This window comes from Lissotriton vulgaris, chromosome 1_1 (assembly GCF_964263255.1).
Source record: "Lissotriton vulgaris chromosome 1_1, aLisVul1.2, whole genome shotgun sequence".
Taxonomy (NCBI): Eukaryota; Metazoa; Chordata; class Amphibia; order Caudata; family Salamandridae; genus Lissotriton; species Lissotriton vulgaris.
The window spans coordinates 1,689,080,036-1,689,095,414 of record NC_141685.1 but is presented as its reverse complement, the minus strand read 5'-3'; the positions used below and the strand labels follow the sequence as shown (position 1 = coordinate 1,689,095,414).

General features: G+C 47.3%; 1 protein-coding gene across 2 annotated transcripts in view; it reads left to right on the top strand.

The window, feature by feature from the left end:
• The first annotated feature begins 232 nt into the window (after nucleotides 1-232).
• The window catches only part of MKLN1 (muskelin 1), an 808,470-nt gene continuing 793,323 nt past the window's right edge, over nucleotides 233-15,379 (top strand). For both annotated transcript variants that reach the window (XM_086918927.1, XM_086918926.1), the window contains exon 1: nucleotides 233-347. In XM_086918927.1, coding sequence (XP_086775053.1) covers nucleotides 268-347 — 80 coding nt within the window. In that variant the 5' untranslated portion in view covers nucleotides 233-267. The remainder of the gene's footprint in view (nucleotides 348-15,379) is intronic.

The window sequence follows — 15,379 nt, the reverse complement described above, 5'->3', positions numbered from 1 at the left end:
GGAAACATTTACTCCATTGGTAAATTGTGGATAAAACAATATATTTTTATATTAATAAATAATCACTCAATAAATTACTCAATCAAGAGAAAGATAGATTTTGAATCGGTTGCTGTTGTATTACAGATTTTGGTCACTAGCTGATTAAAGTCTTATTTTCAAAATGGCCGCCTACGAAACATTTTTCACCCGTAGCGCTGCGTTGCGCGTTGGACCTTAGTCCTTTCTCGGTCTCGATAGTCTGGCAGGGGTGCTGCTGCTGGTAAGATGGCGGCGGTGTCAGAGAGCAGAGTACTGGGGTACACCGTACACCGCTGGAGCTCATTCTCCTCCACGTATCTTCCCGAGTAAGTGACCTAAGTATAGGCTCTGGCGCGTCATGAAAGGTTCAATGCATAAGTATAAACATCTGGGGTTGAATGGGGAATTTGTGAGCAGACATTGGATTGTGCAGAGGCCTGGTTGGAAACTGTGCAGGAACTAGTTAGTGCTGAGGGTGTTGAAGCATTATAGCCTGGAGTTCAAGTGTGTAGGTCAGGGTTCTGCTGGACGACCGGTCCAGAACTTTGTAGATCCAGAGTACGGAGGTCCATGCAGAGGAGTTGTGGAGACCACAGGGTTGGAGGGGCTTGAGAACATGAAAGGGAGATTGGCATATCTCTTAAATACTAATGTCTGGAGGGTTGATGTGGAGATCCCCCGCATCCAATTTCCTGGAAACGAACTTTGCAAAACCATATTTTAGCGGACACAGGAACCTCCAATGGGTTTGTTCGAACATGCATGGACATTGTTTACATCCTGTGTTTGTTGTTTCCCACAGACGAATGAAGAGCGTTACCATGTTGAAACGCCGTGTAATGCAAAACAGCAGTGTAGATAACGTGAATGCATAATGCTGAGGGAGAAATGTGCATATCCTTTTTTTTTTTTGTGAGTGTTTGCTGGAGAACTATGTAGAAGCCAGGGTGGCCAACTTTCCATTCACATTTTGCAGGACTATGTGCGTGCAGAAACATCAAAAGACATCTGTTGGGGAGAGGAGGAAGTATAAGTCATGCAGCATCTTTTTGGGGGGATTTCCTTTAAATCAGACAATCTAAAAAGATACAAGTAGACCATAGACTCAGTTTATGGACTGTGATTAATAGTCATGGTGTATTTGAATTATTATCCCCTCATCAACTCCTGGAGTAAGCCTTGACTGCTCACTATTGAAAGTTTTGTGAGACATGTTTAGAAATTGAGCATCCAAATGAAATAGTATTAAGCTTTGAAACACCATTGGTAAATATCAGCATCAACTATGCATACTGTCCACTAACCACTTATGTTGCAAGACCTGGTTCAGAGGGTGTGTTTTAAGCCGTGATATTAGGATACTTCTCATCTCATCTTAGTTGAACTGTATCTCCTAAAAATGTAGCGAATAAACACCGTAATTATTGTTGATGCGCAATACAGTGACATTTCAGTAGGAAGGGCAGTCGCCTGGCCTTACCATCAGAATTATTGACATCCTAGTTGGGGTCTATTGGGCTAGTTGTAGTTTGACTTCCTAATTGGTCAAACTGTGTGCTCTTGGCTAATCACTTTTGGAACATATTCCTCTGTGCTCTTTTTGTCAAGATTGGGAGTATTTAGGATAAAGATGAACGTTTAAATGTCAAAGCTACTAGTGAATGTGTGATTTGCAAAACAATTGTGCAGATAGTATCTGGGGGAGGGACGAAGTGCTGGGTCTCATGGCATATTCACTAAAATGCACAATGATGGGAAATATGTAGTCTTTGCATCAAATAGTAGCATGCTGTAGGCTTGGGTCTGCTACTTTAACCCACTGGTTATGGGCAAATCGTACTCTGTCTGTGCAGTTGACGACTGATCTGACAAAATGTCCGCACTCTGAAATAGGCTTAATGGAAGAAGTAAACACAAAGGGTATGCTTCCAGGAAAGGTCACCAGTATGGTGTAAATTAACACATTTACGGTCTGGCAAGCATGTGGATTTGCACATCAGTAGCTAAACGTGTTCCTGAAGCTACTTTGTGCTCCACTCCTTGTGTGCTGCAGCGCCTCCCTGCTATCCACACTAGGTACTTATTTCATATCCAGTAAAGGGCTGAAAGAGTGAGAGTTGCTTGTTCTGCGATGGGGTTAAAATTGTGTGGTACCAAATGAGGGTCAGTGGGTATTCCGCAGTGGCTCTTTGCTGGGGGCAGGTCAGGAGCCATGATTGTTGAACAAATCTGCAAAATGCAGGATGGTAAGCCACACTAGAAGAATCTCTTGACAAGTCTTGCAAGAATGTGGAAGTGAAGCCTCAAGATCATTGGCCTGAAGACGTCTGGAGAATAGCTGTGTATATTCTTGGTTGCAAGCAAAGGTCCTATCATACCTGTCAAGTCACCTTCATTTGGGTGGTCCTAGAACTCAAGCTTCAATCTTCTTACAATCCACATGATTAATTTTGATAAAATGGAACCATTTTGCAGGCAAACCCTCATTACTTTCCCAGCAATAGTTAATGTGCATTTGCTTTGATTGTCAACATCCAGAGACCTTCAACACCTTGGAGACTCGACAGGTTTAGATCTATGGGTGTGGGAGCCGGAAAGCATAAGGGTACCCTGGGAGCGCATCCACGAAAACTTGAAGGACAATGATGCAAAATGTGGGGGTGCAGGAACCTGCAAAAATGCTAGTTAAATTGGGAGTTTTTTTAAGGGCTCCCAGGGACCATTAGTGCATGCTCTTAGAGTGAGGCCAAAGTGCAAGAAATTGGGCTGCAATTCTTCTCCTCCCTTATCAACCGCTCCACTTGCATAAATCAACTGTTTTACACCATTCTCTTGGTTACCTTGTACAAGAATACTCTACCAAATATCTCGCATTGTTTACATTTAAAATTGAGTTCTCAACATGCTATTATTCCATTGTTTGCTCCTTAATAACCTTGGAGTAGTTGCGAGCAGTTCTCAAGTCTTGCACCATTGTAAATCCAAAACATGTTCTTTGTCTCTATAGTTTATTTTAACATCAGAAGTATTGAATTTGCTTGCCAGTTTACCATTGGTGCATCTGACGATATGGATGGATATACATGTATATAGCTCTGTAGATATAGATATGTTTTAAGTGTTTTAGTAACCCAAATTAACAGGATATGCAACAAGTTAAAGACAAACTGTGGAATATAGTGTTAATGCTCTCGCCAAACTTCTGATAAAAAAAGTTTGTTTATATTGCTTATTTTCAGTTTCCATTTTGTTCTCTCTATCCATGACCTTCTGTGGGTATTTGTCAAAGGAGGATAACCATTTTTCACATATTCAATCAATAATGTAAAGTTTGTTTTTTGCTGTACAGATTATCCTTTCCCTGCTGGCTAGTTTAGTTAATTCCTTTATATGACTATTGGTGTTTTCATAGTTGCCTCCTTTCATTTACGCAGGATTAGTTTCTTTCCAATTGTGACAGCATTTTGAACTCACAAATTATTGGAGAACTCTGTGCATTGAGTTTAAAAATATAATTGAAAACAAGTTACTTTTTGTAGGAAATTGACCTTTTTAGGTCGAAGCCTAGAGCTGTGCACATGCGCAGTCTCGCTGGCGAGATATAGTGTTATCAGGAGGTTTCACTAACGGGCTTTAAGCCCCACCCCTCTTTTCCATTGGCTGGCGTCACCGTTTATGCTAAACGGTGGCCAGCCATTGGGAAAGAGCACTTGGTGACGTACAGTTTTCTCTATTTCTGCCGTCCCACTTGGACGGACTGACCTGACTTCCTCCTGGCGTAAAAGGTTTGTTATCTTTATGGGGCTGAACACATGGCCCCATAAAGATAATAAAAACCTTTTACGCCAGAAGGAAAGCAGGCCGTCCAAGTGAGACGGCAGACAAAGAGAAAACTCGGCGTCCTGGCGAAAGCTTGTTTCATCTTGGATCCCGATGGCCCTGCTCCCGGGGATATCTTTACAGCACTCTTCGTGTCAGATATGTTTTCTGTTGTTTGCCCGAACTCGGAGGCATTTCCCCATCTGCACTTCTAATTTACAAAAACATCTGCCAAAAAGAAGAAAACTATTGTATAAGGTAAGGCAGAAATCGCAGAAACCATAGACGGCTCCTCATGTGCCCTCGCAGTCTGCAGACCTTGGGAAGAGGCTTGTCCATCTTGTGATTCTGGACAAGCCACTTGATTTCCTCGAGACTATTTTTTATTATTTTTTATGACTGTGTCCATCTGTAATGCCACAAAAAAAGACTGTACATGCATGCATTCCCAAACACAGTGCAGAATCAGTAACTTTGGAGTCCTAATACAGACGAAGAAGGCCCTGTGCACAAATTACCATATTAATTGCCCCGCCCCTTCCTGCCTGCCCTTCCCCTGCGATCCCTGAAGGGTGGAGTCAGTGCCTTCACCAAGTTCCTCCCACGCTCTTCAGCGAGGATACTTCAAGCAAAAGCCACTAATGCAAATGTGCGCTTTGTGCATAAGTGGCGTCCCTGGTGTTTCAGCCCCTAATTGGCCACGCGAGTCCAGCCCTCCGCCACACCTACAGGTGCTGCCCCCTGGCTGCGCGTGCACTCCTTTCATCCACAGCCTTTTCTTCTGCTCTCGTGCGCTCAAGGTCAGAAGCTCCAAGCGTCATTCATAATAGATGCGGAGAGCTCTGTATTCTATTCCTTTATAACTCCATCTCTGCTCCTGCCTCTCTGTTAACCACACGCCCACAAGTAAAGACCACCCGCTAGCTCTGTGCCCGGCTCACCACTTTTGCAAAGCTACGAGCTGGCTTCTAGAGCTGGGGGTTGTCACGTGTTCCATAGTTGGCAGAAATGATAGGGGCATGTGTCTTCCATTTGGCCCACCTTCTCTTCTACTGTGGCATGAGTTACACGCGCCTTGTCCCCACAGGGTCAGGCCACTGTCTCCTCTCCCACTGGTGAGTGTTTGCTCCGCATCGGTCGAGACCCTGTATATGATTCCCTTTCAGCTGGCATCAGACACCTCCTCAGCCAGGGATATATGCATGGGTGTGAGTGGCCCCTCCCAATGCAATGTGAGATGGTTGACATGCAGTGCTCCTGTGCACATTGCACTTGCTCAGTGAGTAGGTGTGAAGCTTGCATAGACATTATGGGTCCTGTACACACTCTACACTCTACTCCCTACTACACACTCTACACTATGTCCCCTACTGCACTCTATTCCCTACTGCACTCTATTCCCTACTGCACTCTATTCCCTACTACACACTCAACTCCCTACTACAAACTCTACACGCTACTACACTCTACTCCCTACTACACACTCTACTCCCTACTACTCACTCTATTCCCTACTACATCCCTACTACATACTCTACTCCCTACTACACACTCTACTCCCTACTACACACTCTACTCCCTACTACACACTCTACTCCCTACTACACACTACACCCTACACACCCTACTACACACTCAATTCCCTACTACACACTCTACTCTCTACTACACACTCTACACTCTACTCCCTACTACACTCTACTCCCTACTACACTCTACTCTCTACTCCCTACTACACTCTATTCCCTACTACATCCCTACTACATACTCTACACTCTCTACTCCACACTCTACTCCCTTATACACACTCTATACTCTACTCCCTACTACACACTCTACTCCCTACTACACACTCTACTCCCTACTACACACTCTACTCCCTACTACTCACTCTATTCCCTACTACATCCCTACTACATACTCTACACTCCGCACTCTACTCCCTTCTACACACTCTATACTCTACTCCCTACTACACACTCTACTCCCTACTACACACTCTACTCCCTTCTACACACTCTATACTCTACTCCCTACTCCACACTCTACTCCCTACTACACACTCTACTCCCTACTACACACTCTACTCCCTACTACACACTCTACTCCCTACTACACACTCTACTCCCTACTACACACTCTACTCCCTACTACACACTCTACACTCTACTCCACACTCTACTCCCTACTACACACTCTACTCCCTACGACACACTCTACACTCTACTCCCTACTACACACTACACTCTACTCCCTACTACTCCCTATTACACTCTATTCCCTACTTCACACTCTACTCCCTACTACACACTCTACTCCCTACTACACTCTACTCCCTACTACACACTCTGCACTCTCTACTCCACACTCTACTCCCTACTACACACTCTACACACTAATCCCTACTACACACTCTACTCCCTACTACACACTACACTCTACTCCCTACTATACTCTACTCCCTACTATACTCTACTCCCTACTATACTCTACTCCCTACTAAACACTCTACTCCCTACTACACACTCTACACTCTACTCCCTACTACACACTCTACTCCCTACTCCCTACTACACACTCTACTCCCTACTACACACTCTACACACTCTACTCCCTACTACACACTCTACTCCCTACTACACACTCTACTCCTACTACACACTCTACACCCTACTACACACTCTACTCCCTCCTACACATTCTACTCCCTACTACAATCTCCACACTCTACCCCCTACTACACACTGTACACTCTACTCCACACTCTACTCCATACTCTACTCCCTACTACTTTCTACTACACTCTATTCCATACTACACACTATACTCCCTATTACACACTCTACTCCCTACTACTTCCTACTACACTCTACTCCCTACTACACACTCTACTCCCTACTACACACTCTACTCGCACACACTCTACTCGCTACTACACATTCTACTCCCTAATACTCACTCCACACTCTACTCCCTACTACAAACTCTACACTCTACTACACGCTCTACACTCTTCTCCCTATTACACACTCTACTCCCAACTACACACTCTACACTCTACTACACACTCTACTCCCAACTACACACTCTACTCCCTACTACACACACTATTCCCAACTACACACTCTACACCCTACTACACACTCTACTCCCTACTACACACTCTACACTCTCTACTCCCTACTACACACTCTACTCCCTACTACACACTCTACTCCCTACTACACACTCTACACTGTAATACACACTCTACACTCTACTCCCTACTACACATTCTACTCCCTACTACACACTCTACACCCTACTCACTACTACACACACTACTCCCTACTACACACTCTACACTCTCTACTCCCTACTACATGTAGGAGAATAGGGTCTGCTTCCCATGGTTACCCCCAGTTTCTGCTATGAATCTCTGGTTTTTCGACTTTAGTGTGGCTGTGGACCTGCTAATCAGGCCCACAGCCCAGCTGTTCTCTCTCTAAATTGGTACCATTTACTTTAGGCACATACCAGATTGATTACTGGGTCACCCTTGTGAGCCCCTTTATAGTGTACCATAGGTACCCAGGGCATAGGTGCACCTTAGGCCTACCAGGGGCTGCAGCATGTATTGTGCCACCCCTGGTTTGCCTTCCAAACTGACACCACAGGTCTGTTCACACAGCCTGGGTAAGGTGGTGTAATCACCCCTTACTTAGATATAGTATACCTATATCTATATATACATATAGACACATATACACCTATAAGTCACTCCTATGGCAGGCCTTGACAATCCTGGAGGCAGAGTGCTTGGTTTTATTTGAGAGTGTGCCCTAGCACGAGCTGAGCCCCTCTGCAGCTTTCGGAACCATCTCCTTATTGCTATTCTATGGTATAGGTGTCAAACACTTTGGAATACTACCCCCCGCCAGTCCTGGGGGCGGGGGTAGCATTCCAGCCTTCTAGAGGGAGAAGACATGTAGTTACTGATTTACCCGGTTAAAGTTAAACAGAGCCTCAGCATCAAAAAATGGATGCTGCTGCCACACACGAGACTGCCCTCCTGCTGCTGGACGAAACTCCGACTGGGGAGGCCTGGACAATAGGTTTCCTGCCCAGGGAGGTGCTGGCACCTCCCCAGACAGGCTCTTTGTGTATTGAGGCAGGGAGGGCTGCATTCAGTGAATCCTTTCCGGACACTGCCTGGGGCACACTAGGTGCTCCATGCATTTCCCAGTTCAAACCGGTTGCTGGGGCACTCAGCCCCAGCTTTGGCGCAAAACTAGACAAAGGGAAAGGGGTGTAACCACCCCCACCCCAGGTCCACCTATAGGAGGGACATTAAAGTTAGTCCAACCCCAAAACTTAGTATAAGTATAGGAACCCAGTCCCTAGGATTTTAGATTACCCTGGACGAAACTCTGAAACATATATCCTGGACCTTCGACATTCATTTAGACTGGAAGACGGAAGACATCTCCCTTGTGGTCAAGGAGTGACCACCCTGTTCAAACAGGCACCAAAAGCATCTTTGCCGGTCTGCATTTCTGAGGCTCCCGCCGGATCCCTAAGAACCTTCAACACAGAACACGGACTTCCAGACATCTCTGACCCCGACCTTCGCTCACAGCAAAGCTGAGACCCATGGCGAACACGTGGGACCGGAACTCCTGGACATCCTGCATTTGGCTACCTGCATCGACTTCCCGAGGTATCCCGAAGTTGTGCATTGGGGTACTTGAAGCCCCAGACCGAGCACCTTTTGCACCGAAGCACAGAGCTCCACACTCCACGAGTGGCCTGTGGGCTCGCTTTGTGCGTTTTCGCGGTTCCTGGTCCGTTGGCTAGTGAGCCCCCAAGAAGACAATCCTTTACTTTAATTTGCTTTCCTGGTTGCTCCAGGCTTGCTCCAACTTCCCTGCAAAGGAGAAGTTCCACAGACCTTGCTGGTCTGCACTGAAGCCCATCTCAACATCCTGCGTGGGTTGCGTGTGCCAAGGCTTGTTGGGTCCAATCTGGATACCGACATCGCAGTCAACTAGATCCTTCGTGGGACAGCTCGAATCCAGCTCCTGGTCGTCGTCGGCGCCTCCTGGTCCTCGTGGCTGAAGAGACAAACTTCACCTTTTCACCTGAAATCAGCTGACATCCGGTGGCATCTTTCTATCGCCGCCCTGGTCACTGGCAAGTGGTACAGACTCTGTCCCTTCTGCTTTCAGGTTCTACAGATCTCCGATCCACCCTTGGATCCACCCGGACACTTTTCCTCTGGTCGCCTGCAGCACTTCTTTGCAGATCTCCATTGAAATCGACGACGAAACCCAACACCAAAAGAGACCTATGCACCCGGCTTCCGTGGGCGAGGTAACACGAGTACTCTGGTAGTCTCGAGGGTACTGGCCCTCCTAGTGTCTAAGTCTTAAAAGGGTTCCATCGTAGATCATTTAGAAGTGTCCTTAAATTGTAAATATGTAACTTGTTCGTTTCCCATAGAAAGTCAACGGTAACCCGCAGCTGTGTTTAGATACCGCACGCGTCTCCCGTGGGCCTCCTGCATCCTAACCTTTGGTTGTTTAGAGTAACCCCAGCGATTCCACAGGCCCTAGGCCTGCTTTCTAATTCTCACATAGTTCTTATACCACTATTTTAGTATATGGTTTGTGAGGCCCCTAGGGCAAAACGTATACTGTGCAACTTATCGTATGCTAATTAAATAATTTGTATTGTACTTTTACCTCTGACCTCATAAAGAGTGCAGAGGGGTTGCGTTTAGAATAAATTCATATATATTTGATATATACCTTGTGTGGTGTGCTTTCATTTGGTACTTAAGGGATTATAATTGGTAAAACAACTCGCTTAATTCGCTCTCTGAAGTCTTTGCCTGAAGACTGCTCGCCACTGCTACCGCTAGGATAGCTTTCTATAAGGTTGACTTTACAACCACCATCAATAAGGGTCGATTAGACTGGTGCAAGGTGCCCACTAGAACTAGTGGACATCATATGCCAGGCTAACTTCTCACACTATACACTCTACTCCCTACTACACACTCTACTCCCTACTACACACTCTACTCCCTACTACACACTCTACTCCCTACTACACACTCTACTCCCTACTACACACTCTACTCCCTACTACACACTCTACTCCCTACTACACACTCTACACTCTTCTCCCTACTACTCACTCTACACTCTTCTCCCTACTACTCCTTACTACACACTCTACTCCCTACTGCGCAGTCTACTCCCTACTGCGCAATCTACTCCCTACTACACACTCTGCTCCCTACTACACACTCTGCTCCCTACTACACACTCTACTCCTTACACTCTACTCCCTACTACACACTCTACTCCCTACTTCACACTCTACTCCCTACTACACACTCTACCCCCTACTACACACTCCAATTCCAACATGGCTGCCTGGAGCGTCAGCTCCGTGGAAACCCCGCGCACAACATCCTAACGCAGCCCTCCAAGCCCCACTAGATTATCTGTAAGGGCCAAATGCCAAAATCGGACGATCTGGAACGTCTGCCGCTGGGGCCGCCGGTACTTCCAGCGAATGCTCTGCCGTGATACCGGCAATATCCACCCCTGGCGATAACACCTCAAGATGGTGCCCGAGGTGAAAGGGAGGTAGAAGTAGGGGGGCCGCGGTGAAACCGACCCACGTTATGAGGTAACAAAGCGGGGGCCGCAACATCAGCACCCTGCTGCCCTTTCATCTTCCCCGGCAGGCGCCCACAGCTGGTGCAGCCTGTGATCGCCGGATCTGCAGCCTCCATCTGCCTGTGTGACCCGACCGCAGTGTGTGGATGGGGGCCCATGGCCACAGCGGACGGGCGGGACAGGTTACAAGACCCGGAGAGGATTTTAATAACAGCGCTCACCCCCTACATATGACGAAGCCTCTAACACCCCCCTGGGAGAGCCAAGATAGACATCAGCTTTTTGTTGAGCATGAAAGCTGGGTGGAGACCTGGGTATTTGTTTTAACACCCCTCCAGCTAATGAGACAGGTGGACTGTGGTGTCCAGTACAGGAGCGTGGGAGCATTTAGACCAGGGATCATGTGTGTGCAGCAGTGGTGAAAGCAGGTGCAAATACTGAAGATGCTCCTCCTTTTGACTGTCTGGCTCCTTTTCCCCTCTTGTTCTTCCTCCGTTGGATCGGCTCCCTGGTTTTCTTTGGACTTGGCCCTCGTAACTTTTGGACTGGAACTCGTTTGCGCCCCGCCATTTTGGGACCCTCTCCTGTTGTTGCTCTTGCCCTGGGTGCATCTTGCCATGTTGAGATGGTTTCCATCGATGCCCACGACCCAGGTCCGCCATTTTGTTGATTCTTGTCCTTTCCTTTGGTCCCTTGGATTTCATCCTGCTGGCCTTCAGACATTTCACTTACGCTGGACTGCCTTATCTCTTTCTCCCCCTCAGGTCCCCCTCTCTCCTCTCACCAATCTCAGCCTCCAACTCTTCTCCCCCACATACTGCTCTCGACCCCTTTTTATTTAAATTTTATTTATTTATTTTTTATTTCTCTTTTCACTCTGTAAATATGTGATATATACTTGTCCAAGCCAAATCGCGTATAATGGAATCCTGAGAAAATCTACTATTTGTATATATATATGTATATAGAGATAACTCTAACCACTAGTATATCTAGTAGACCTTTGTACTCACTACCATTCCTATGTGATTCTTAGAGTTTATCCATTTGTATCTCTTCCTTCCTTGAGTGACTTTACAACTTTCACATTTGCAATTTTTAGGTTTCGACCTGGCCGGAGCACTGCGAAGCAGTGCTCCACCCAGGCGAAAGCTTTTGTTTCCTACAGTTTGGGCTTAGTCCCGCCTCTGTCTTTCATTGGCTAGCTCCATAAATGGAGGCTAGCCATTGGAAGACATTGGCTGTCAATCATTCTTTCCCCTCGGAACGCAATTCGGGGGCGTTTCCGTGACTTTTTTTAAGTCCCGCACCTTTTTCGTCATGGCATTCGGTGGGCGTTTCATCTGGCAGCTTACAGCCCTCACCTCAGGCCAATTTTTAATTGTATTCACAGTTGGCAAATCTAGACAATTCGGGGCCATCTTTGATTAATTCATTAACTTGCTATAGAAACATAAAACGTTTTGTTGATGTTACTTAAATGTTCAGCAAACCGAAAAGCAAAAATCTTAAAAAAATACTACGTTTACGTTCGTATGGCTCAATTTTTAAACGTTGTTTAATTGAATGACTTATGCGAGAAATATTGTTGGCCCGTAGCAAAAGGAATATTTTCCTTCATGTGACTCGGGCTGCGGCATTTCACAGTAGCTGTTGAACTCAGTATAAAAACGCATAAATAAAGTATCACAGCGTTTCGCTCTGTGCAGGAGTCCTTTCACTATGTCTATGAAAGCCAGTTTCTATTGCCCTGGGGAGGAGTAGAGGAAGCCAACATCTCGCCATGGCTACTAACCGGAAGTGCACGCGGATTCGGCAAAAGTGAGTTTTCAAACCTAGGAGGCAGGCGCGAGGTTTCATGTTTGAGTTCGTTTACTTACTGAAGAAAGGGGTTTAGAGGACGAGCGTGCGGGGCTGGATGTGAGAACAGGGAGCGAGCGAGCCGGCCGCAGAAACGGAGACCTGACCCGGTGCTCCTGGGGAGGGGGGGTGAGTTGTGTGTGAAGCCTCGGAAGATTGTACTAAATGTTGGGTTTTTGAATTAAACTGTGTTGTGGCGAGCTGCGGGAGGAGGGGCGATATGACATTCACAGATTCAAATTAGGGAAGCTGCAAAAATACTTGCTTGGCGTGAGAATTGCCTAGAAAGTGGATCTGAAATACTGTATGTGTAGCACTTGAAAGAGGGGAGGGGCATTGCTGAAAACTGGAGGATATTAGGTGTGGAGGTGCACATGAGGAAGCTGTTCCTGCCCCCCCCTCCCGCTGTCCGAGCGCCGTTCCCGCCCCCCCCCCCCCCTCCCGTGGTCTGGCTTTAAAGAAAGAATTTGGGGCGGGTACGTTGGGCGGCTGCCATTTCTACACTGCCGCCTTTCCATAGAATCTCAGGACTTGATGAGAGCATAGGTACATCAGGGTTCGAAGTTAAGGGGTAAGGAATGGCTGTTTACGTTTTGGGTATCTGCAGAGGGTGGTATTCGGACTCCGGTTTAGAGGGATAGTCGTATGGACCTTGGAATCTTCCATTACACGGCTCTTTGCTAAGTCACTTGTGTGCGTTTCGGGAGCTGTGTGTCTTTGTGTGGTCGTGCATTTGTATCATTCGGAGACTCCGTATGCCTGTGGGGATCCACGTGTGTGTGTGTGTCGGCTGTCTGGAGAACTCTGGGTTCGTGTCAGTGAATGTGTTGTGCACACCCACATGTTTTTCGTTTTTGGAGGTGTACGTAATCAATTCCTGTTACCAGTGTTCCAGAAACCAGGACAGTTTCTAGTTCTTCCTGTATTCAAATTAGTGGTCCTCTCACATTCCATTTTTGACCAGTGCCCCAAAAATCCTAGATTCGTTCCCACTTAACGATGTGTTGGTTACTACATTTCGGATTGTCAACAACACTCTTAATTCGAAAGCAGAACTGTGAAAATCATAATGCAGCAGTGCTTAAACCGATGGGCCATAATAGTTTGATAGATTATGGATAAGGTAATTTCCTCCGGAGGGTCTGGTAGGGGGCCTGTGGTAGTAGCAGAGTCATCTGCACTCCTTAGGACGAGCTGTCCTGACGTTACTAAAGAAGAGCCCGGGTTGTTCCTCAATGTTGCCTGCCCGCAAGCTTTGGGCTTAATAACCTTACAGACTGTGCTAGCCTCCCCAAATACAGCCTCGTCTATGGATGCCTCACTCAGACGCCAATCACCAGACTCGCTGTCATAGTCTGACCATTCTAGCTCTGCCTCGTCATCCACTGAGGAGACAGAGTAATCTGACATTGAATGAAACTTGTCCGCGTTGCTTCAGTTCCCTCTGACTCCTTTGAGTCAGCTGTGGCTTCTGTTAAAGAATCCAATAGAACAGCCTGCAGTTTATGATTGTAATGTATGTATAGGCATTTATATAGCGCACTACTTACCCGTAGGGTCCCAAGGCGCTTCGACCGCTGCGAAACCCTTCCTGGCTTCCCTGAGAGATGGTCCCTTAATGGGTATCTCCAGGGTGAGACCAGGCATCCCCGGCGGTCTGGTGGGGCCGTTAGTGAAGATGAGGCAAGCTAATGCCCAGAGTTGCCGAGTGTGATCGCTGATCAGAGTGGGCACCGAGGCGAGAGAATTATCGAGTCCGCTGACCCTGGTCCAGAAACCTGCTGCGCCGGGAATCGAACCCTGGTCCCGGGCCGTCCTCTGCTCTCGGGTCTGCCGCCTCTAACCAGTGAGCCACACTACTTCACTCAGGGTGTTCAACTGAACTACCGATCCCATAATGCATTGTTCGAGAGTAACAGAACCAGCATAGCTCCCATTGCTCCTTGTTAGCAGCAGGGATGTCCCCAGCCCCCCAACTGTGCATTACCGCCAGTCACTGAGGCATCACTCACACTGGAGAGACTTGGCAAGATCGCTAAATCGGTCATCGATGAATCCAAAGGGACAGTCCCCATACTACTGTCCTCGTCATGACTGGGAGCCGAGACTGGGGCTGGTACTGGTGAACATACAGGTACTCCCTCCCCCTCCTTCACAAGACGGTGTTTAATCACTTTCAATGGATCAGCCAGCTTCTCTCCCACTCCTATACCACTGACCTCGGGGGGCACTTTCCCTTTCAAAGACCGCCGACGGAACAGCTCCGGGACAGTCCGCTTGCCTTTCAAAGAAACCGCAGAAACAGGCTTTGTAGTGCCGATAGGCACCGCGACCTTCTCCGCACCCCCGCTGGCAGCTGACGGCTCCTTTCCATCGGAATCACCGGGACCGGCAATGCGTGTGATACCGCGTGTCTTCGCTGCTGCTGATGCAGTCTTAGAGGCTGTCTTTGGGGCCATATCGGGGGCAGAGCAAAATGTGAGGTCGATACACCTGAGGGAGCAGGAGCCGGAGCGCACGTAGACCCAGAGCGACTTGGCGGTAAATTCCGCTTGCAACTGACTAAGTCTGTGGATCATGGCCATCCAACTATGCAGCAATAGTCACCTGAGCATTGGCTGGCCAAAAGTCAAGTCTGCATACTGCCTACAGCAAACACCACAGCAGACTGAAAAAGCGGACAATCGCCTGGGCAAGAGGAACAGGGGGTGGTCGAGGCAAAAGACGATAGGGGAGGAATTCACCAGGGGAGCACTGACACCAGCCTATTCAGCCGAGCAAAATCCTAGATTCGTTCCCACTTAACGATGTGTTGGTTACTACATTTCGGATTGTCAACAACACTAATTCGAAAGCAGAACTATGAAAATCATAATGCAGCAGTGCTTAAATCAGAAACCTGTTAATGACTGGACTGCTCGTCTTTGAATAAAAAATGTATTCCTTTTATGGATATTGATTCTATCCAAGCAAGGAGCTGGGTGTGGTTACTTTTCAGTACAGTGCAA